Source organism: Zonotrichia albicollis, chromosome 20, assembly GCF_047830755.1.
Source record: "Zonotrichia albicollis isolate bZonAlb1 chromosome 20, bZonAlb1.hap1, whole genome shotgun sequence".
NCBI lineage: Eukaryota > Metazoa > Chordata > Aves > Passeriformes > Passerellidae > Zonotrichia > Zonotrichia albicollis.
This window is the reverse complement of record NC_133838.1, coordinates 11,189,453-11,209,315: the sequence shown is the minus strand read 5'-3', so window position 1 is coordinate 11,209,315 and position 19,863 is coordinate 11,189,453. Positions and strand designations below refer to the sequence as shown.

The 19,863-nt window shown below is 52.7% G+C and overlaps 1 protein-coding gene across 23 annotated transcripts in view; it reads right to left on the bottom strand.

Annotated features, from left to right (window-relative positions):
- The window catches only part of MACF1 (microtubule actin crosslinking factor 1), a 155,071-nt gene that overhangs the window by 84,107 nt on the left and 51,101 nt on the right, over nucleotides 1-19,863 (bottom strand). For 22 of the 23 annotated variants that reach the window (XM_074555820.1, XM_074555821.1, XM_074555831.1 and 19 more), the window contains 30 exons: nucleotides 19,070-19,236; nucleotides 18,262-18,374; nucleotides 18,064-18,170; nucleotides 17,591-17,710; nucleotides 17,390-17,485; nucleotides 17,037-17,164; nucleotides 16,862-16,955; nucleotides 15,533-15,687; nucleotides 13,852-14,128; nucleotides 12,950-13,078; nucleotides 12,643-12,720; nucleotides 12,396-12,557; nucleotides 11,745-11,849; nucleotides 10,759-10,854; nucleotides 10,326-10,451; nucleotides 8,000-8,152; nucleotides 7,386-7,540; nucleotides 6,938-7,064; nucleotides 6,341-6,524; nucleotides 5,157-5,326; nucleotides 4,253-4,431; nucleotides 3,944-4,082; nucleotides 3,303-3,496; nucleotides 2,979-3,141; nucleotides 2,436-2,519; nucleotides 2,234-2,341; nucleotides 1,485-1,583; nucleotides 731-883; nucleotides 542-630; nucleotides 19-154 (listed from right to left, as the gene is read on the bottom strand). In XM_074555820.1, coding sequence (XP_074411921.1) covers nucleotides 19-154; nucleotides 542-630; nucleotides 731-883; nucleotides 1,485-1,583; nucleotides 2,234-2,341; nucleotides 2,436-2,519; nucleotides 2,979-3,141; nucleotides 3,303-3,496; nucleotides 3,944-4,082; nucleotides 4,253-4,431; nucleotides 5,157-5,326; nucleotides 6,341-6,524; nucleotides 6,938-7,064; nucleotides 7,386-7,540; nucleotides 8,000-8,152; nucleotides 10,326-10,451; nucleotides 10,759-10,854; nucleotides 11,745-11,849; nucleotides 12,396-12,557; nucleotides 12,643-12,720; nucleotides 12,950-13,078; nucleotides 13,852-14,128; nucleotides 15,533-15,687; nucleotides 16,862-16,955; nucleotides 17,037-17,164; nucleotides 17,390-17,485; nucleotides 17,591-17,710; nucleotides 18,064-18,170; nucleotides 18,262-18,374; nucleotides 19,070-19,236 — 4,086 coding nt within the window. Of the gene's footprint in view, nucleotides 1-18; nucleotides 155-541; nucleotides 631-730; nucleotides 884-1,484; nucleotides 1,584-1,972; nucleotides 2,083-2,233; nucleotides 2,342-2,435; nucleotides 2,520-2,978; nucleotides 3,142-3,302; nucleotides 3,497-3,943; nucleotides 4,083-4,252; nucleotides 4,432-5,156; nucleotides 5,327-6,340; nucleotides 6,525-6,937; nucleotides 7,065-7,385; nucleotides 7,541-7,999; nucleotides 8,153-10,325; nucleotides 10,452-10,758; nucleotides 10,855-11,744; nucleotides 11,850-12,395; nucleotides 12,558-12,642; nucleotides 12,721-12,949; nucleotides 13,079-13,851; nucleotides 14,129-15,532; nucleotides 15,688-16,861; nucleotides 16,956-17,036; nucleotides 17,165-17,389; nucleotides 17,486-17,590; nucleotides 17,711-18,063; nucleotides 18,171-18,261; nucleotides 18,375-19,069; nucleotides 19,237-19,863 lie in introns of those variants that run through there. The other variant, XM_074555826.1, reaches the window with a different exon arrangement.

The window sequence follows — 19,863 nt, the reverse complement described above, 5'->3', positions numbered from 1 at the left end:
ATGGAGCTCAAGCAGTACCTTGTGCTCTGTCTCCTGAGCCAGCTGGCTCTGGAGCTGCTGGAGCTGCTCCGTGGAGTTGCTGCAGAGAGCCTGGTAGGTTTCCTTCAGAGCACCAATCTGAGCAGAAATCTGGTCCTTTTCTGGTTGGGAGAGCCTGCAAAGGGGAAGGGGAAATATCTCAGGGTGCTGGTCAAACCAGCTCCACAGAATTACCACATCCTTCCAAGCACAGGAAAAGGCCAAATCCACCATGAGTCCCTTCCTCTCCCTGCCCAGCTCAGCTAAAACCTGCCAGGATAACCAACCTGCATTGTAACAACCAAATCCTCAAATATACGTGTCTGCATCTCAGCTAAAGAGGATTAATATTGCCCCACAGCATAAATGAGTGCACATTTCACAGATCTCATTGCAGACAATAAAGAAGAAAACTGTGGCGTGCAGCTCATTGTTTTTAACTGGAGTCAGGCACTGGATCCCATGGATCCACAGCTCTAAGGAATCTCATTCCAGCCCCTGTTCCATCCCTGGTCACACTCACTTGTGGCTGTGTTTTGCCAGGAAGATTTGGGAGGTTTTGATGGCCTCAGAGACCTGCTCCTTCTTTGCAGTCAGCTCCTCATTCAGGGCCTGGAAAAAAAAATGTAAAAGTGAAAGAAAGCAGCTTAATGCAGCTGTGCAAAAAAGAGCAGAAGTTAAACCTCAGGGCCTGGTGTCAGCCCTGCTTTACCTGCTGCTCTGAGATGGATTTCTCAATGTCTCCCAGCTCTCTGCTGCCAGCAGCAGCTGCCCTGCCCTGCACACTCTGCTTCAAGCCCAGGGCCCAGCCCAGGAGCTCCTTCACCTTGTCCACGTGCTCCTGCTTCTCCTCCTCCACCACTTTCTGCAAACAGAGCAGGGAGGAGGAAGACAACCACGTCAAAAGGGAGCTCCAGAGGGGGAGGAAGGGGAGATGCTGCTCCCTCAGCATGGAGCAGCATGCTTGGGGATGTGGGGGATGTGAGGGATGGAGGGGATGTGAGGGATGGAGGGCATGTGAGGGATGGAGGGGATGTGGGGGATGGAGGGGATGTGAGGGATGGAGGGGATGTGAGGGATGGAGGGGATGTGGGGGATGTGAGGGATGGAGGGGATGTGGGGGATGGAGGGGATGTGAGGGATGGAGGGGATGTGGGGGATGTGAGGGATGGAGGGGATGTGAGGGATGGAGGGGATGTGGGGGATGTGAGGGATGGAGGGGATGTGGGGGATGGAGGGGATGTGAGGGATGGAGGGGATGTGGGGGATGTGAGGGATGGAGGGGATGTGAGGGATGGAGGGGATGTGGGGGATGGAGGGGATGTGGGGGATGGAGGGGATGTGAGGGATGGAGGGGATGTGGGGGATGGAGGGGATGTGAGGGATGGAGGGGATGTGAGGGATGGAGGGGATGTGAGGGATGGAGGGGATGTGGGGACAGGTGCAGGGGTGCCCCATGGCCTCACCTCCTCCTCCTCCAGGCGCCGCAGAGCGTCACTGATGTACTTCACGTGCTGGGTGGTCAGAGTGACCAGGGCTGTGTAACGAGTCCTCAAATCCATGAACTGCCAATGGGAAAAAAACAGAGGGAAAAGAGGGTGCATCAGTCCTGCTGGCAGATCCAGTGTCACCCTTCACAGGACATGACATGGATGAGGCACCTCTGGCTCGGGAACCCCCCCAGGGCACCTCTGGCAGAGCTGGGATGGCACCAATGGAATGCAGCCAGTCTGCTGGGGAGGGTGGTGGTGGTGGCCACACAAGGCATGCTGCACGACACTGGAGCGAGGGGACACTCCTGCCACGGACACTGGGGCGGGTGCTGGACTCTCACAGAGGGCTGCTGGGATCTCTGATGTATCCACACAGAGCACACAGGAGCTCAGCTCCCTACAGGGTTCTCATCCCCAAGATGCACACACAGCAACACTGCATGGTGCTCTGGTTTATTTACCTCGAGCAAGGCTGGAGGGCTGAGCCGACCCTGCTGGATTTGACCCAGGGGTTCCCAGGAGGCAAGGTATGGCATACCTGGTGCTTAGGGCACTAAGCCATCCTCTCTGGCTATTGGAAAAAACAGCGAGGGTGGAAACTTTATTTATACAAGAGAGTTGAGCAGGAAGGAGCTCATTTTCACAGAGGCTGCTGGGTGGTTTTGCTGGGCGTGGAAGAAGCCCCCAGAATGTCCTCCTGCTGAGCTGAGGTGGGTTCCTACCTCCTGGGTGATGGCATCTGAGGAGGAGAGCATCCGCCGGCGCTTCATGGGCGACTTCTGCTGCGACTCCACGAAGGCCCTGTAGGTCATCAGCTGCAGCTCATAGTCCTGGAAAGGTGGGGAGATGTGGAGCCTGTGAGATCTGCAAACTCTGCCAGGGCTGCCCCAGCCCAGCCCAGCCCAGCCCAGCCAGGAGCTGTACCTTGACAGCAGCCGAGTATTGCTGGGAGAATTTCTGACACTGGTCCAGCTTGGCTTGGTTCTTCTCAATTTCTGCAGCCAAAGCCTTCAAGGGAATTCAAAGCAAAAATGGTTGTCAGAATAGATTAGCTGAGTTGTTGCCCAGAGAAGCTGTGGATGCCACGACCCTGGAAGAGTTCAGGGTCAGGTTGGAGCAACCTGGAATAGTGGAAGGTGTCCCTGTTCACAACAGGAGAAAGGAAACAAGATGATCTTGGAGATCCCTTCCAACCCAACCTTTCTGGGATTCTATGACAGCAGCCATGGGGACGTGAGCAAAATTCTGGTTCACATCACTGCACTTTTGGTTAAAATCTTTACACTCTCCAATTTTTCACGCAAGACCTGATCTGCACCTCGAGCCAAGCAGAGCTCCTCCACTTCCCAGACACCCAGCACAGGCCTGCAGCCTCTTCCCTGCTGCTTCTCATATTCCCAAGCTCAGAGAATGACAAGAAGTGACACGGCCAGGGCAGCAAGCAGACATCACGAGCTCCTGCCTCACCGTTTGCTGGCTGAGCTGCTCCGACAGCACCCGGCTGTCCTCAGCCTGGCCGGGCTTCATCAGCTCCTGCTGGGCTGTGATCTCCTCAATCCACTGGATCAGGGCGCTGTGGCACTGCCGGTAATCGCTCAGCACCTCCTGGATGCTCTCCAGCTCCGTGTGGCTGAGAGAAAAACACCACAGGTAAGAGGAGATGGGAGGGTGAAATGCCACCAGGGTGAAATCCCAGCCAGAACAATTTCCCCTGCACCAACCAAGGCTGACCCGAGGTGTCAGCTGAAGGGTGAGGGTAAAGGTGGGCAGAAGAAGAAGGAGGTTTCTCACCGGGTCTCAATTTGGGCGCAGACTCGCTGCCAGCGGTCCCACAGCTGGCTGCCCTTCTCCTGGAAGCGCTCCAGGTCGATGCTGCGCTCCTGCCTCAGCCTGAAGAGCTGCTCCCCCACCTCCTTCGCCCTCGCCATCTCCTCCTCCAGCCTGGAGAACACGGAGCCCTTGTCCTTCACCTCGCCGAGCCATTGCTGCAAAAGGAGGCAGCACCGGGTCAGTGTCACCGAAAGCAGAAGGGACCAAGGCAGGGATGTCCTCCCAGACAGAGGTGACACAGCTGGGAAGGGGTTAATGGGTTTGTTTTCCCCTTCTCCTTAAGCTGCAAAGAACTGGGAGGTGTAGAATGAAGGGAAACACGCTCCCAGGTCACATTGCAGACAAAACACAAACCACAGCAGCTCCTCTACACTCACAAAGCAATCAGGGCTCTCACACCAGCAGCACAAAACCCTCTAAAAATGTATCAAGGCAAGAAAAACATCCCACAGTCCAAATGCAGCAGAAAAAAGGAGAGACACTGCTCCTAGTCCTAAACACATCCATGCTCTTAACCCTAACAACCCTCTCCACCCCCATCCTATTTCCACCTCAAGAACACCCCCAACACAATGACAGCCAAAACCTTCTTCATCACCAACCTGCAGGGCCGTCCTGTGGGTGTGAATGGCTGCCAGGTCAGCAGGAACAGCCTCCTCCTGGCTCAGCTTCACCTCGTAGCCCTTGACCAGGGATTCTGCTCCCTGGGTGCTGCGGATAATGATGTCAACCGTCTTCAACCTGGTGAAATCAAACAGAGCACAGTGACATCCCAGGCGTGGCACAGATCTGGAAGGGGATGCATTCAGTTACACCCACCACAAGGTGTGTTGGTAAGACAGGATAAGGCCTTTAGTGAACTGGGAACACTCAAAAGGGTGTTTGGGAACAGAGGCGCATCCCCAACTCACTTTTCCAGGTAGATGGAAGACAGCCCATGGGTCTGCTCCATCTTGTTCACCACCAGGTCCAGCTCTGAGCGCAGCTGGGGCGTGCTGGGCCCGGCAGGAGCTTTGTCCAGGAAGCTGTAGCACCTCTCAGACACAACCCTGAGCTCCGACTGCAGCTGCTGCAGATCCTCCTGCGTGCGCTGCAGGGCAGGGAGAGACAATGAGAAAGGAGAGACCAAACAGGCAGGGAAAAGGCAGGGAAAAAGGGAAACAGGCAGGGAAACAGGCAGGGGAAAAGGGAAACAGGCAGGGAAAAAGGGAGGGAAAAAGGGAAGGAAAAGAGAGGGGAAAGGGAGGGAAAAGGAATGGAAAAGGAAGGGGAAAAGGAAGGGGAAAAAGGAGGGGAAAAGGGAGGGGAAAAGGGAGGGGAAAAGGGAGGGGAAAAGGGAGGGGAAAAGGGAGGGGAAAAGGGAGGGGAAAAGGAAGGGGAAAAGGAAGGGGAAAAGACAGGGAAAAGGAAGGGGAAAAAGAAGGGGAAAAAGAAGGGGAAAAGAGGGGGAAAAGAGGGGGAAAAAAAGACTGGGAAAGACGGGGAAAAGGGAAAAAGGCAGGGAAATAGGCAGGGAAAAGGGAAAAAGGCAGGAGAAAAGGCAGGGGAAAAAGGAAAAAGCCAGGGAAACAGGCAGGGGAAAAGGCAGCAGAAAAAAGGCAGGGAAAAAAAAGGCAGGGAAAAAAAAGGCAGGATTGCCCTTGGCAAAGCAGCTGGTAGGAAATGAAGCAGGCTGTCTACCTGCTGAGCTTCCCTGATGCCTTCTGCATGGTGAGATCCACTCAAACCCTGAGATCCCCTCAAACCCCGAGATCCCCTCAAACCCCAAGATTCCCTCGCCCACACAGAGGAGCCACGGCTGTTTTTGGGCCTGACCTCCTGCTCTGCAATGCGCAGGGTGTTCTCCTGGATGGTGTCAGCGTCTGCCCGGGCGCTGCTCGGGGCCTGGATGCGGCTCACGAGCCGCTGCTCGCACTCCTCCAGCCGCAGGCGGACGTTCCTCAGCTCGGACAGGTACGTCCTGGCCACGGTCTCATCCTTGTCCTCTGCAAGGCAGAGACACACACAACAGCAGCTCAAGCACCGCTGGTCAGGAGCTGTCCCAAACGGGACCTGCTGGAATGCCTGGAGCCTCTGAGCATCTCTGCTCAGATGGAAAACACCTCAATGAGACACCTCCATCTCTGAGCTCAGAAAGGAAGGTGCTTGGAATGTTTTCCATTGAGGAAAACACCTCAATGGAATCATTAAATCAACACCTTAATTACATCACTAAATCATCTCCTTCTGGAAATGAGTCCAGCCACAGGACCAAAGTCCTCGCTCCTGGTGGGACTCATGGTGTCACAAGTGCCACCACCATGTGTATTTTCCCAAAGACTAACTGCAGAAAAGAGCTCCTTGCTTGGAATGCATCCCCTCTGCCAACACTACAAGGGGAAGAGGACTCAGTGTCACAGACATCTTTTATGGAAAATCCTTTCCTTAGGATTTTTCCTCCTGAGAAGCTGAAAAGCCTCAGGAACAAAATGTAAACAATGGTTATCTGCTGCTGTGGAATGCAACAGGTGCACCTGGGATTGGTCTCATGTGGTTGTTTCTAATTAATGGCCAATCACAGTCGGCTGGCTCAGACTCTCTGTCCGAGCCACAAGCCTTTGTTATCATTCCTTCCTTTTCTATTCTTAGCCAGCCTTCTGATGAAATCCTTTCTTCTATTCTTTTAGTATAGTTTTAATATAATATATATCATAAAATAATAAATCAAGCCCTCCGAAACATGGAGTCAGATCCTCATCTCTTCCCTCATCCTCAGACCCCCGTGAACACCATCACAGCTCAGCAGCTCAGCTGAAGCTGCAAAGCCAAGGCCTCTCTGCAGGAGCAGTGCTGGACAGAGGCCGAACACTCGCATGGATAGATGGAGGAATAACGAGAGCAGCTGCTCACACCATCAACCAGCTAGCTCAGGGAAAGGAGAGCACGAAGCCATGCCATAAATCCTTTGTTTATGAGCTCGCACAGCTCCTGGTGGAAGCAGCAGGCCCTTTGGGGCTCACCGTTCTCCATGGACTCCAGCAGCTGCCGGATGTGTTCCTTGGAAGACTCCACTTCCTCCTGCAGGCGCAGCCGGTCCGACACGGAGAACAGCTCTGAGTCGCGGCTGTCCTGCAGGAAATCCTCGTAGTGGCCCTGCAGGCTCTTCAGGGCTTGCTGACACTCCCCCTGAGCCAAGGATCTCAGCTGTGAGTGGAAAAAGAGGCACGTCCAACCATCAGGAACAACGTCCTGAGAACCAACTGAGCCACCTTCATCTGCTCAAGGGGTATTTCCAGAGGGGGAGAGAAATCCTTGTGCCTCCCCTCAAGCTGTGCTCACTCCCTAATGAAATGCTCAATCTCTCAGCAGCAGCAAACTCCTGATGCTCTTTTTACCGGGAAAAGCTGCAATCCTTTTGCACAGCACCCCCAAACTTTGGTTTTCAAGGTGTGAATTGTTCCTCTTTTCCCCACTGCTGTAAACTGTGACCCTTTTCATGGCGTGCACTGTTCCAGGTGTAAAGACCCTTGATTTCTCCACTCCCTGGTTTTCCATTCTCTCTGGCCACACAAGAGAGCAGCACAACCCCAGAAGCAGGCAGGGAAGTTCCTCTGTACCTTTTCCATGCTGAAGCTCTGCACCAGGGCTATGTCCTTCCTCAGGTAGTTCCAGGAGATGAGGCTCTTGGTGTTCATGTGCAGCTGGTGCCAGAGAGCCATCACTTTCTGGTACAGCTGCTCCACCCTGCAAGGGGAAAGGAGCAGCTCCATCAGCCCAGCAAACCCAGCCCTGACCCTGTTAATCCTCCAGCCATCCCTGGCAGACAGTCCAGTGACCCCAGTCTGGCACCACACAGGGAGTGACGCTCCTGCTGTTCAGTGCCAGAGATCCCTGAGGGGATCCCTCCTCCCAGTTTGTCATTTTTTTCATTTTGCGAGCTACAGCAGCAGTCTCTGCAGTGGAGTTTGCAGAAGGATTCCTCTCCTCACCACAAACCACTCCCACACCTCCATCCCCACCCCAAACCTGTCCCCTCCCAAGCCACCATCCCTGTCCCCAAGTTACCTGTTGGCCATCTCGATGGCCTCTTTGTTGGGTGGGGGGATCAGGAAGCAGACAGAAGGCACCATGGCCTCGTTCCCTGTGGGGCTGATCACCTTCCACTTGGTCCTCTGGGAATTGTCCTCCAGGACACACTCGTCGTTCCTGCAGATGGTGATCTGCAACAGCACCAGCACCCATCAGAAACCAGCAGCAGGGCTGTGCACGCCCGTCCCTGCTGCCAGCCCCTGCCCTGGGGCTGAGCCAGCTCCCAGAAATGCACAGATGGATGTGTTTTAATGGAGCAGCAGCCTGGGGTGGTGCCAGGCAGTGCCGGGACAGGAAGGGACAGGGGAGTCACAGGGAGGAGCTGGCTGCCACCCACGGGCTTGTTTGGCTCTGCATGATGAAGCCCATCCTCCTTGGAAGGGGAAAGAAACTCCAGCTCCTGCCCAGAATAAATCTGAGACGTGGAAATGTGCTCCAGGAAAAACACCCGTGCTGTTTCCCTCCCCCTGCCTTCCCCCTCCTGCTTCCCATTGACAAATCCTACAGCTCTCATCCCAAACCACCCCAGGTGTCACTCTTTGTCCCTGCCTTCCCTTCCCAAGTGCCAGCAGCACCCTGGCAGCCCTCACCTCGATCTGCCTGTAGTCACAGACAGCCTTGATGGGGATGGTGCTCCTCACGGCGTGCTCTGGGTTCCTGGGCCGCAGCTGGACGATGCTCTTGGAGCGTCCCACCAGGCTGGCCACGGAGCTCTTGGACTGGATCAGCTGCTCCTTCTCATCCTGGCAGGGACAAGGAGCATGGGCTGCTCAAGGAGGGTCTGTGCCAGGCTGCTCAGCTCGCCCCCACCCCAGTGCTGGCCTGCAAGGGCTGAGCAAACACCTCAGGAGGCTCCCAAGGTGGGAAGAGGGCTCAGGAGATGGGATGGGGCATCACTGCTACTCCCACTGCCCTGCAAAGCCACATGCACGCCTCTGCCTCGCTGGCTGGTAGGACAAGAAAATGTTTCCTTTCAAAAGGGTAAAAATAAGAGAGAGAACACAACATCCACCAAAACAAAGTCGCAGGAGCTGTGAGGGGCTGAGAGCAGGACAATGCCCAGCCCAAAGCTGAGGATGTTTGGCTGCCTGCAGGAGAGCCCAGGGAAGCATGCTCCCTCTCTAAAGCAAAGGATGAAAAGGTGTTTAAACCGATGGCTGGAATGGGAGATGATGAATTATGGGGATCAAACATCTCAGGAGAAAGGGCTCAGGGTGGAGCAATCGCACAGGCCTCTGGCTTTGGGGAGAAATCTGCCCAAGGAGGAAACTTTATTCCTACAAATCCCTGCTGGGTGTGGTGATGGCACCAACCAGGAGGGGAATGGTGGCAAAGCTCCCCTGGAACAGCCTCTGGAGACATGTGCAGATCACAACACTGGCAGCTCGTGCGAGTAGTGACAGCTCAGCCCCTGCTGGCTGTGGCAAAGGTTTCAAAAAAAAGGATCCCAGAAAAGGTTCTCCCTCATGCTTGGTACTCTGGGGTTGGTTAGTGTGCTAAGACAGTGGAGGAGAATTCAATGGTTAAAAAAAATTCAAATTAAATAAAATTTAAATAAAAGAATAAATGATTAAATAAACTACCTGTGCCTGTCCCAGGGAGCATGATTGGAAGAAATACAACTTTAACTTATTAGGTAAGAAAGAGTAATATAGCTGAGCTCAGGGCAGCTGCCCCAGCCCTGGGTTTGTGGCCACTCTCTGGCTGCCCAGAAGAGCCTCTCCCACCCCAGATGTGCCAGGGCTCCCAAACACAGCCCCTGGCTGCTCCAGGTCCTGGCAGCACCAGAAACAGGCCAGGAGAACCCTGAGAGAGGATGGGGGAGCCCCCAGTGCTGATGCACCCATCACCCCCAGTTAGGGCACCCCAGAGCCACTGGGGACACCTTGCTGTGCCCTTCTTGGTGACCACCTGCCTCCACACCTCAGTGTCCCCTCCTGGCCCTGCCACCACAGCTCAGCACTTCAGCCACAGCCCAAATCCTCCCCTGGCCCTGCTGATGCTTTGCTCCTTGGGGGTTGTTTTTTGGTTGGTTTTTTTCAGGCCAAATCAGGCAAAAAAGGTGACAGTGCCACGGCCTGGGCTCTGCTCTGCTCAGCTAAGCCAGGCCACGTGTTCAGAGATCAGCCAGGCTGCCCTGGCTCTCCCCGCATCCAGCAGCATGGATTAGCACAGGATTTGGGCTGGATAAAGAGCAGGCATTGCTGCACCAGCTCCAAAGCAGAAGCAGGAGCACCCTAAGGGCTCATTTGTCAGCAGGACTCGAGCAGGATGGGCATGGCTGGGGCAGGAGCAGCTCAGGTTGTGATCTTGCACAGCCTGCTCCTCACCCTGAGGACACAGAGAGGGCAGATGGTGCCTCTGAATGACAGTGGCCAACTCCAGCTCCACCACACAGCTGCAGCTCAATCAGCAGCTCCAAGGGCAAGCAAATCACTGCCTGAGGTGGAACACACACCAAAGGAACACTGTCACAAACAACTTTTATGAAAAATCCTTTCCTTAGGATTTTTCCTCCTGAGAAGCTGAGAAGCCTCAAGAACAAAATGTAAACAATGGTTATCTGCTGCTGTGGAATGCAACAGGTAGATCTGTGATTAGTGATCTCAGACACAGAGCCCAAGCCACAAACCTTTGTTATCATTCTTTCCTATCCTATTCTTAGCCAGCCTTCTGATGAGAACCTTTTCTTCTACTCTTTTAGCATAGCTTTAATGTAATATTTACCACAAAACAATAAATCAAGCCTTCTGAAACATGGAGTCAGATCCTCATCTCTTCCCTCACCCAAGAACCCCATCACGGAACACAAACCACATCCCACCAAGCTGTGGGCATAAAGAGCTCAGTTCTCCCTGGGGAGCAAAGAGGTGTCCCTGTGGAGCAGAGCAGGTGCTGGGGTGTCAGAGGACCCACCATGGAGTCCTGCAGCAGGTCCTCCAGCCGTGTCAGGCTCGTGTTGTGGTCGCAGGAATATTTCCTTTTGATGGAGTCCTGCAGGTTGCGCAGGTACGTCTCCGACTCCCGGGCGTCGCTGAAGAACTGCCAAGGCAAAAAGGGTCACAGGAACCTGGATAAATCCCCTGGAGACAGGCAAGGAGCACCCCAAAGGCTCAGCCAGCAGCTCCTGACACTGCTCTGGATTTAGGGCAGGATCATCCCAGCCGGATGAGCAGAACTACCGGGAATTGTTGATCCCTTTTTCCCCTAGAAATGCCCAGAGAGCAGCTAACAGATATCCCAGAGGAAAAAAATCCCTTCTTCCCTCTTCATCAAGGACAACAGCAGTGTGAGGAGCTCATGGAGTGGGATTCAGCAGATGGGACAGAGGGAATTTGGCCTCAAATACCTGGAAATAGGCAGCGTTCTCCTTGACGTGCTGCTCCACGCACAGGCACAGCTGCTTGATCCACTGCCACTGGGTGTGCACAGCAGCACTGTAGGCCTGTGGAAAACACAGCAAAAAGCACTGGAATAGGGAATTCACAGCCAGCAGGGGCACAGCAAGGACACAGGAGCCTGAGGGAGGGACAGAAATGACCAAAATCTGGCTGCAGCCAGGAGGGTTTGGACACAGGAGATGGCAGACCCTGCCTCAGTGTCCCCATGTCACCCATGGTGCCAGAGGCAGGAACAGTTTTGCTTTCAACCCCACGGTTCCCACAGCCCTTTGCTTCACCACCAGTGTCCCTGGAAACCAAGGCCATTCCCTGCATCGCCTCTCTGTGGGAAAGGCTCATTCTCTGTGTGTTTGTGTCTTGATTTGAGGTGGCGATTATTTGGGAATGGCCACTTCCCAAAATTAAAAAGCTCCACCACTGCACTGATGTCCTGCCACCATAAAACACCTCATCAGGCACTGTGGGGCGAGGCAGTGAGTCTTTTAATCCCATCTGAGGTGATTTGACCCTTGGGAACCCCACAGCTCTGCCAGGCTCATTCTCTGTGTATTTCTGTCCCAGTTTGAGGTGGCGATTATTCGGGAATGGCCACTTCCCAAAATTAAAAAGCTCCACCACTGCACTGATGTCCTGACACCACAAAATAATCCATCAGGCATTATGGGGCGATGCATTGAGTCTTTTAATCCCATCTGAGGTGATTTGATCCTTGGGAACCCCACAGCCCTGCCAGGCTCATTCTCTGTGTGTTTCTGTCCCAGTTTGAGGTGGCGATTATTGGGGAATGGCCAATTCCCAAAATTAAAAACTCTATCACTGCACTGATGTCCTGCCACCATAAAACACTCCATCAGGCACTGTGGGGCGAGGCAGTGAGTCTTTTAATTCCAGCTGAGGTGATTTGACCCTTGGGAGCCCCACAGCTCCTGCTCACCTCCACGGTTTGCTTGGCAGGGTGGTTCTCCAGGGAGAGCAGCTCAGCCGTGTCCTGGAGGGAACGGAAGATGTCCTGCTTCTCTTCCAGCTCTGCTGTCAGCTCCTGCAGGAGGGAAAGCCTTCAAATCTCAGCTCTGGGACACCAGTCAGACCCTGTGTCCAACTAACACAGCGTGGAAGTTCTAAAGGAGGTACCAGTGGATGCCAGGGAATCCAGCATGGCACCACAGCCCCGCTCCCAACAGGAATCTGCCTCCAGTGTGCCAAACAAGCACTGGAAACCTGCCCAGGGACCTCTTCAGCTTCACACAGTGATTGTGGAAAGATGGGAATTTGTTTACACTGCTGTAAAGAGGAATCAATTTTCCTCTTTGGCTCAGACTCACCCCCCTCGCCCCCGCTAGTTCAAGACGCCTTGAGCTCTAAAATAATGCTAAAAATACATCTTTTGATGCCTTTTTGATTGCAATTCAATTGAACACACACATTCATTTCACTTCCTGCTCTGGGGAGAGCTTCCATCAGCTCTGTTCAGGCACAACAAGCTCGGGGAGCTGGGAGGGAGCATTCAGCCTCAGGATTTTGGGTCTGTCGGGAGCTGAGGGCTCCACAGAGGACCAAAAGCAGCACCTGCCCTCCCAGCACTCACCGAGAAGTAATTCTTCTTGGCTGCAATGTTGGGGTTGTTGTCACTCCAGTCGTAGGCCAGTTCCTCCTCCTCCTTCTCATTCAGCCAGATCAGCTCAGCAGTGGCCCTGGACACGAATCCGTGCAGGCTCTGCAGGTGCCTCAGCCTGAAGCTCGAGGTTTCCTGGACACAAGAATGGTTTATTATTCCTCCTGATGTTTTTCCCCCCTCTCCCTACCCTAGGAGCAGGGAGGGCCCCCAGGCTCACCATCAGTTTGCAGTACTGAGTCTCCAGCTTGCCCAGTGTCTCTGTGTAGCTGGCGCGGAAATTCGGAGACATTTTGCCCTGAAGGATGAGAAATGTTCTTGTTACCCACCACAGGACAGCATCATCCAGAACCCCATCCCCAAATCTTCCTCCACAGCTCTGCCTGAGGAAGGGGAGGGTGGAGAGGATGGCTCAGTGCATCAACCCAGAAGCTCCATCCTTAAAAATCTTCTTTGTCCCAGGAATGTGACCCACAAGGGCTGATCCCAAAGCCCTCATTTCCCATGCCTGGTGTCCCCCACCATACCTCATACATCCTGGCCTCCTTCACGCTGGATCCCAGGTCCTCCACGCTGGCATGGATGTGCCTCTGGGTCTCCAGCTGGGATTCCACACTGGGCAGGTCAGTGCCCCACTCTGCCCGCTCCAGTCTCATCTGAAACCAAGAGGGTCAGGTCAGCACTGCTCATTCTGCTCTCAAAGGGACACCAGGAATCCTCCCAGAGGGAAGAAACACCTCCCAGTCTTGGTGGAAGATCACCAGGATCCTCCCAGGTCACCCCAGAGGGAGCAAACACCTCCCAGTGCTGGTAAAAGATCCTAAGCCAGTGCTCCAACTCTGAATATTTCTGGGACATCCTACCCAAGCTTCCCACCCACGTAAGACCAAGTGAGTGCATCAGCACAGATCTGCTTCCAGCTTTGAAAGGTGACCAGAGACCAGCAGGACCCCAAGAGAGAAAACCCAGATCCAGCTTTGAAAGGCTCCTATGGTCCCCACTGGCCAGCAGGACCCCAGGAGAGAAAACTCATCTCCAGCTTTGAAAGGCTCCTGTGATCCTCACTGACCAGCAGGATCACAAGAGAGAAAACCCAACTCCAGCTCTGAAACGTTCTTGTGATCCTCACTGACCAGCAGGATCACAAGAGAGAAAACCCAACTCCAGCTTTGAAAGGTTCTTGTGATCCTCACTGACCAGCAGGATCACAAGAGAGAAAACCCATCTCCAGCTTTGAAAGGCTCCTATGGTCCCAACTGGCCAGGAAGACCACAAGAGAGAAAACCCAGATCCAGACAGAAGTCTCAGATCTCCAAAAACTACAAGCCACCAAAGCAATTATTCACAGATAAAGGCAGGAGAAGGCCTGGGGGCAGCTTCCCCCATCAGCCTGAGCACAGGCAGCAGGTTTGGCCCAGCATCTCCTCACCTGCATCTCCTCCACCCAGGCCAGCAGCTCGTAGACGAAGCGAAGGCTGCCTTCATCTTCAGAGGAGGAGATGGCCACCAGCTCCGTCCTGGTCATGGGCTTCCTGAACCAGGAGGCCGAGGAGGTGTGGAGCCCCTTGGTCAGGGACTCGCCCTTGGGGTGTGTGGTGCTCAGCGTGGACGTGGGCACCAGCTCCAGGGTGGAGAAATGGCCCTTCCTGTACAGGTTGGTGCACTCCAACCTCAGCGTCACCAGCTCGTCCTTCAGCCTCATGGTCCTGGGGGAGCAAGAAAGGAGTGGATAAGGATGGGAATGTGTCACAGAGTGACAAAACTATCCTTGGTCTCCAATAAAAGGAAAAAAAACCCAGAAGTTTCTCTCCTTGATTAGGTAAAGACACCTCACAGGACCTGGGGGACTTCACCTCAAACTTAAGGATGGCCAATTAGACAGAAGCCAAAAAGTTCCACCTAAGCAATTTACTAGAAAAAGAGAAGAAATAAACTAATTGAGAACAAAGAGAGAACTTTTAGAGAACAAAGAAACTAATGGCTTTTGTGAGGTGTTTTACCAGGAGCAAGAACCTCTAGCACCTGGCTCGGTTTTTCTCTGTGAAGAGTTTGGTTATTTTGCCTTTTATTAAAACTTTTCTGTTTCCAACACTCCCACAGAAGCCATCCTGCTGATTTTATATGTTCTAAGGTAGCTGAGCTATCTTGGTGCAATATAAATCTCAAGAGCTTATGAGACCTAGCTGGAGGTGACCATATATCAGGTAAGGAGATGGACATGTGAATCACCATATTTTCTGAAAAATCCCTTTGCCAGGATTTTCCTCCTGAGAAGCTGAGAAACCCCAGAAAAAAAATGTAAACAATAATTATCGGATTGCTGGGAATGTGGTTTGGGGGTTGCTTACCAACAACTTTGATTGGTTTAATGTGAATTGTTTTAACTTAATAACCAAACCTAGTCCAGCTGTGTCAGACTCTCTGGTCAGTCATGAGTTTTTATTGTCTAAGCTTTTGATGTCTTCTTTCTCTTTCTTTAGTATAGTTTTAGTGTATTATTTTCATATAATATAGTATAATATAGTATAGTATAATATGATATAGTATAGTATAGTATAGTATAATATAATATGATATAATATAGTATAATATAGTATGGTATAGTATAGTATAGTATAATATAGTATGATATAATATAGTATAGTATAGTATAGTATAATATAGTATGGTATAATATAGTATAGTATAATATAGTATAATATAGTATGGTATAATATAATATAGTATAGTATAGTATGGTATAATATAGTATGGTGTAATATAATATGGTGTAATATAATATGGTGTAATATAATATGGTGTAATGTAATGTAATGTAATGTAATGTAATGTAATGTAATGTAATGTAATGTAATATAATATAATATAATATAATATAATATAATATAATATAATATAATATAATATAATATAATATAATATAATATAATATAATATAATATATCAGCCTTCTGACAACTTGGGTGTCAATTCTTATCACTCACTTCATCCTGGGAACCCTCAAAACACCACAACAATCTGTGACCACACAGAGGGGCTGCGCAGCCCCCGAGGGGATGTGCCCCACACAGAGGGGCTGTGCAGCCCCTGAGGAAGCTCCTCAAGCCCACCTGAACACCAGCTCCTCCAGCTGGTAGTAGTTCTCGTCGCGGAGGATCTGCACGTCCACCTGGAGCTGGCGGATGAGCCCCTCGCTCTCCTGCAGGAACGCCACCACGTCGGCCTCGTGCTGCACGGGCTGGCCTGCCTCCAGGTGAGCAGCGTCCTGAGGGGACAGGGGACACTCAGGGACGAGCCCCCTCAGCCCTGAGTGGGGCTGAGAGTCACAGGGTGCTGGGTCACAGCACCTCCTGTCATCGCCCCATGGCACATCCTTCTCCCCCATCCTTCCTTTCTCCCCCAACACGGAGCTGCTCCATGGCTGGAGGGCAGAGAGCTCCTCTCCAAGTGTTTTTCTGCTCCTTAAATTGGTATTTTTTTATGCTCCAGGTGGAGCTCCCCAGCCACACCTGCAGCTCCAAAAGAGATTTTGGTGGTGGCGCTTCCCTTGCCACACCTGCATCCCCAACTAGAGATATTGGTGGTGGTCCGTTACACACATATTTTATGAAAAATCTTTTTTGTTAGGATTTTTTCTCTTGAGAAACTGAGAGGCCTTAGAAACAATAATTTTCTGCTCCTGTGGAATTCAACAGGGGCATCTTTGATTGGTCTCATGTGGTTGTTACTAATTAATGGCCAATCACAGTCCAGCTGTCTCAGACTCTCCAATCAATCACAAAATGTTATTATCATCCCATTCCTTTCCTTTCAAGCCTTCTGATGAAATCCTTTCTTCTATTCTTTAGTGTAGTTTTAACAAATCATTTTCTTTTAATATAATATATATCATAAAATAATAAATCAGCCTTCTGAAACATGGAGTCAAGATTCTCTTCCCTCTTCCTGAGACCCCTGTGAACATCACCACAGTGGTCCCTTCTCCTTGCCCACTGGGGCTCCTGGTATCTCTTTTCTCCTACAACAAAGAAAATCTCTTCAGAAACCTGCTCCCTACCCAGGGTCTGCCACTGAGTCCTTTCCACCAAGCAAATAAAACAGATTTTGGGGGTTTTAAGCCTCATTATACAACAAAAAAATATTCAACAAGCTTTTCTAGAAGGGCTGTTCTCCTCTCTGCAGATGTCCAGCCCCACTTGCTGCATTCCCAGAGACAAAACCATTCCCCATCCCTTTGTCCTCAAGGTGATCCATGGATCACCAAATATCTGCCACCACCCCTACAGCACCTCTGGGACAGGCTCAAGGGCAGAAAAGAAAGGAAAACATTCCAGGGGGAACCCACCAAGCCAGGCAGAAGAGAGGAGAGCAGATGGGTACAAAACAAGAGCAGGAAAACAAACAAATCAATAAAACCAGGAGGGGCAAACCCCACTCACAGCCTGCAGCGTGTTCTTGGCCAGGGTGAGCTTTTCCTCACAGCTCAGAGCACCATTCTGGATTTTGTTAGCGATTTGTAGCAGCAATTCCAGCCTGCAAGGACAGAGGGAGGTGAGGGAGGGGTTTTGGGCGAGGAAGGAGCAGGGATGGCCCTGCCAGGGGCACAGCACCCACCTCTCCACCGCCGGCCGCAGGAGCTTCTCGCGCTCCAGCATCTCGATGATGAGCTTGCCCCACTCCTCCTCCACGTCGTTGGGGTGGTAGCCCTGGGGCAGCTTGATGCGCCCAAACTCAATCCAAACCTGGGGGAAACATCAGCAGGATGGCATTTCCCACCTCTGCCTTGAGATTCCAGCAAGGGAAGACACTCTCCACTCCTGCAGAGTGCTGCTCACTGCCTGGTTTATCCTGAGGGGTGTTCCCACTTCTCCACTCCAAAATAAACCTGAACTGAGCTCAGTTCAGCCTTGCTGAAAAAGCACAGCATTCCCACCTACCAGCCTCTGGCCAGCCAGGATGATCCTTACCTCTAGCAGTTTGTAGAGCTCCTCTATCTGTCCTTTTTCCTGCTCTTTTGCTGGGATTTCAGTTTCTTTGAAGTGTATGTACTGGTTATAAAGTGCCTGGCACGAGAAAGGCTCATCAGGAACCACCCTGGGGATTGCCACCACCCCTCCCTCAGCACTGGACACAGCACACATTGAGGAGAGACCTCGTCCAGCACCTACCTTTAGCTCTACAGGGTTCTGGGGGAAGGATTTGTCTGACATGAGTATCGTGTGCTGCTTGATCCACGAGATGAGGGACTCCACGCGGGTCTGGTACTCCAGCCACCTCGAATCCACCTCCTGTGGGGCGAGAGTGTCTTTGCAAGCACTGCTGGTGGGCAAACCACAGAGAACTGAGGTGCTGCAGGGTGGATCGTGTGCCAGGGCATTCCTGCTGTGATGCCATCCCAGGTACAGGGAGGAGGAAGAGGAGGAGGATCCTCCTTGCCGGTTGCTCTCTCTAAGCTCAGCTTTTTTCCTGCTGTGGCCTTACAGACACCCCAGCAGTTCATAGGGCAAACACCATAATGGGGTTCTCCTCCTTCTCCTCAGCACTTTTCCACAGGGAACAGCCCCTTCCCCAAACCCTGCCCAGAACCCCCAGCTGCCCCCCAAAAGGCTGTCCCAGCCTCCCAACCCTCAGCAGTGCTTACGATGGCGCTGATCCCTTCTCCTCCCTCGGGGACTTTGGGAAAGGCATCGTAGATTGAAGACACGTAAGTTATCACAGATTTCTCATCTGGAGAGGGAACGTCCACATCTGGAAGGAGGGAAGCAGAAAGGCAGTGAGGAAAGGAGTGGGGAGAGAGGCTGGCATGTCCCTGCAGTGGTGTCACGCCCTGGGCACCCACCTTCAGCATCCAGCAGCCGAGTGACCCCCAGGCGCTCGGCGATCTCGAAGGCCTGCTCCAGGTTCTCCCTGTTGCTCTGGATCTGCACCCTCTCCATGTCCACCAGATCTGGCCTGCAAGACACACCCCAGAGTCACAGCCAGCACCAGGAGGGCAGGGCAGAGCATCCCAGGTGGGCATCGCTGCCATGGGTGGCTCCCAGGGGTGGTCTGAGCCCCCCTCTCCAAGGGGACTGGGCTGCAGGACTTCCCTGTCTCATCCCCTTTGGGAAGAGGGTTCAGACTGCAAGGAAAAACCTCTTGTTGCCAGCTGGGGAAGAAGGAATCAGGAGAGGATTAGCTGCTGCTTGGGAGACCTCCAAGATGCTTGGATAAAAGCATGGATGGAAGTGCTGCTGTTCATGGAGAGCAAAAGGGCAGCACTGCAGCACTCAAGAGTTTTAAAGCTTTTTGTTTCTGCCTCTCTCCCCAACCCCATTAAGATTTTTTTTCCTGCAACCTGATGTGTCTTTTGCTCATTCCAAGTATCCCCCGCCTCCAGAGCTACCACCACCACCAAAATCTCTTGCTGGGGCTGCTGGTGTGGCAGGGGAGCTGCACCTGGAGCACCCTGTTGTAAAAAATACCAACTTAAGAAGCAGAAAAAAACACTGGCAGAAGAGAGAACTCCAGGTATAAAAGACATTGCTCCCTGCCACATCCCCAAGCACTCCAGCCCATCACTGAGCACCGTGGTGGGCAGAGACCCCTGGGAGACCCTCATCCCTCCTCCCACCCTCCTGACACTCCCATTGCTGCTCCCTGCCCACCTGTATCTGTGGATGAGGGCGTTGAACATCTTGCCATCGCTCCAGCAGGAGGAGAAGTTGGTGCACTTCAGCCCGATGTAACCTGCTGTCACCTTCTGTGTCCACAGCAGGAGCTTCTCCTTGGCTGACATATCCCCCAGCTCCCCGCTGATGTAGATGTCAGAGATCTGCAAGGAAGCAGCACAGCCATGGGAGGATGCAGGAGCAGGGAAATCCACCAGGATTTCCTTGCCCCAGACCTGGCTACCAGAAAGGGCAGGAAGCAATGTGGTCACCATGGGGAGAGGGGACCCTGTGGAAGGCCAAGGAATTTGGGAAGGGATCACAGGATCTGTTTGGGCAGGCTGGAGATCCAAACAGACATTTTCCAACCCCATTTCACAAGGCCACCAGGGGCTGCTTGGCCACACAGCCCAGCCCAGCTGGGCCAGGCCACGAGCTGACAGCTCCAAACCCCAGCTCCCAACAACCAGCAGAGCCACTCCCTGTGCCTCATCCCTGTCCCCACAGACAGGGACACACCTCACTGGGAACACCATGTCCTGGCGAGAGGAGGCTCCAGGCAGGTCCTTTCCTGCCTCTCCCTGCTCCAAACATGCCGTGCACCCTCCTGTACTCTCACTGCTGCTGACCAGCACCCTCAGACACCTGGGGCTACTGGAATGGTCACCACTGCCACCCAGCAGCACCAAAGGTGGGCAAGGGGAAGGGACCACCACCAATATCTCTTGTTGGGGATGCAGGTGTGGCAGGGAGCTCCACCTGGAGCATAAAAAATACCAACTCAAGAAGTG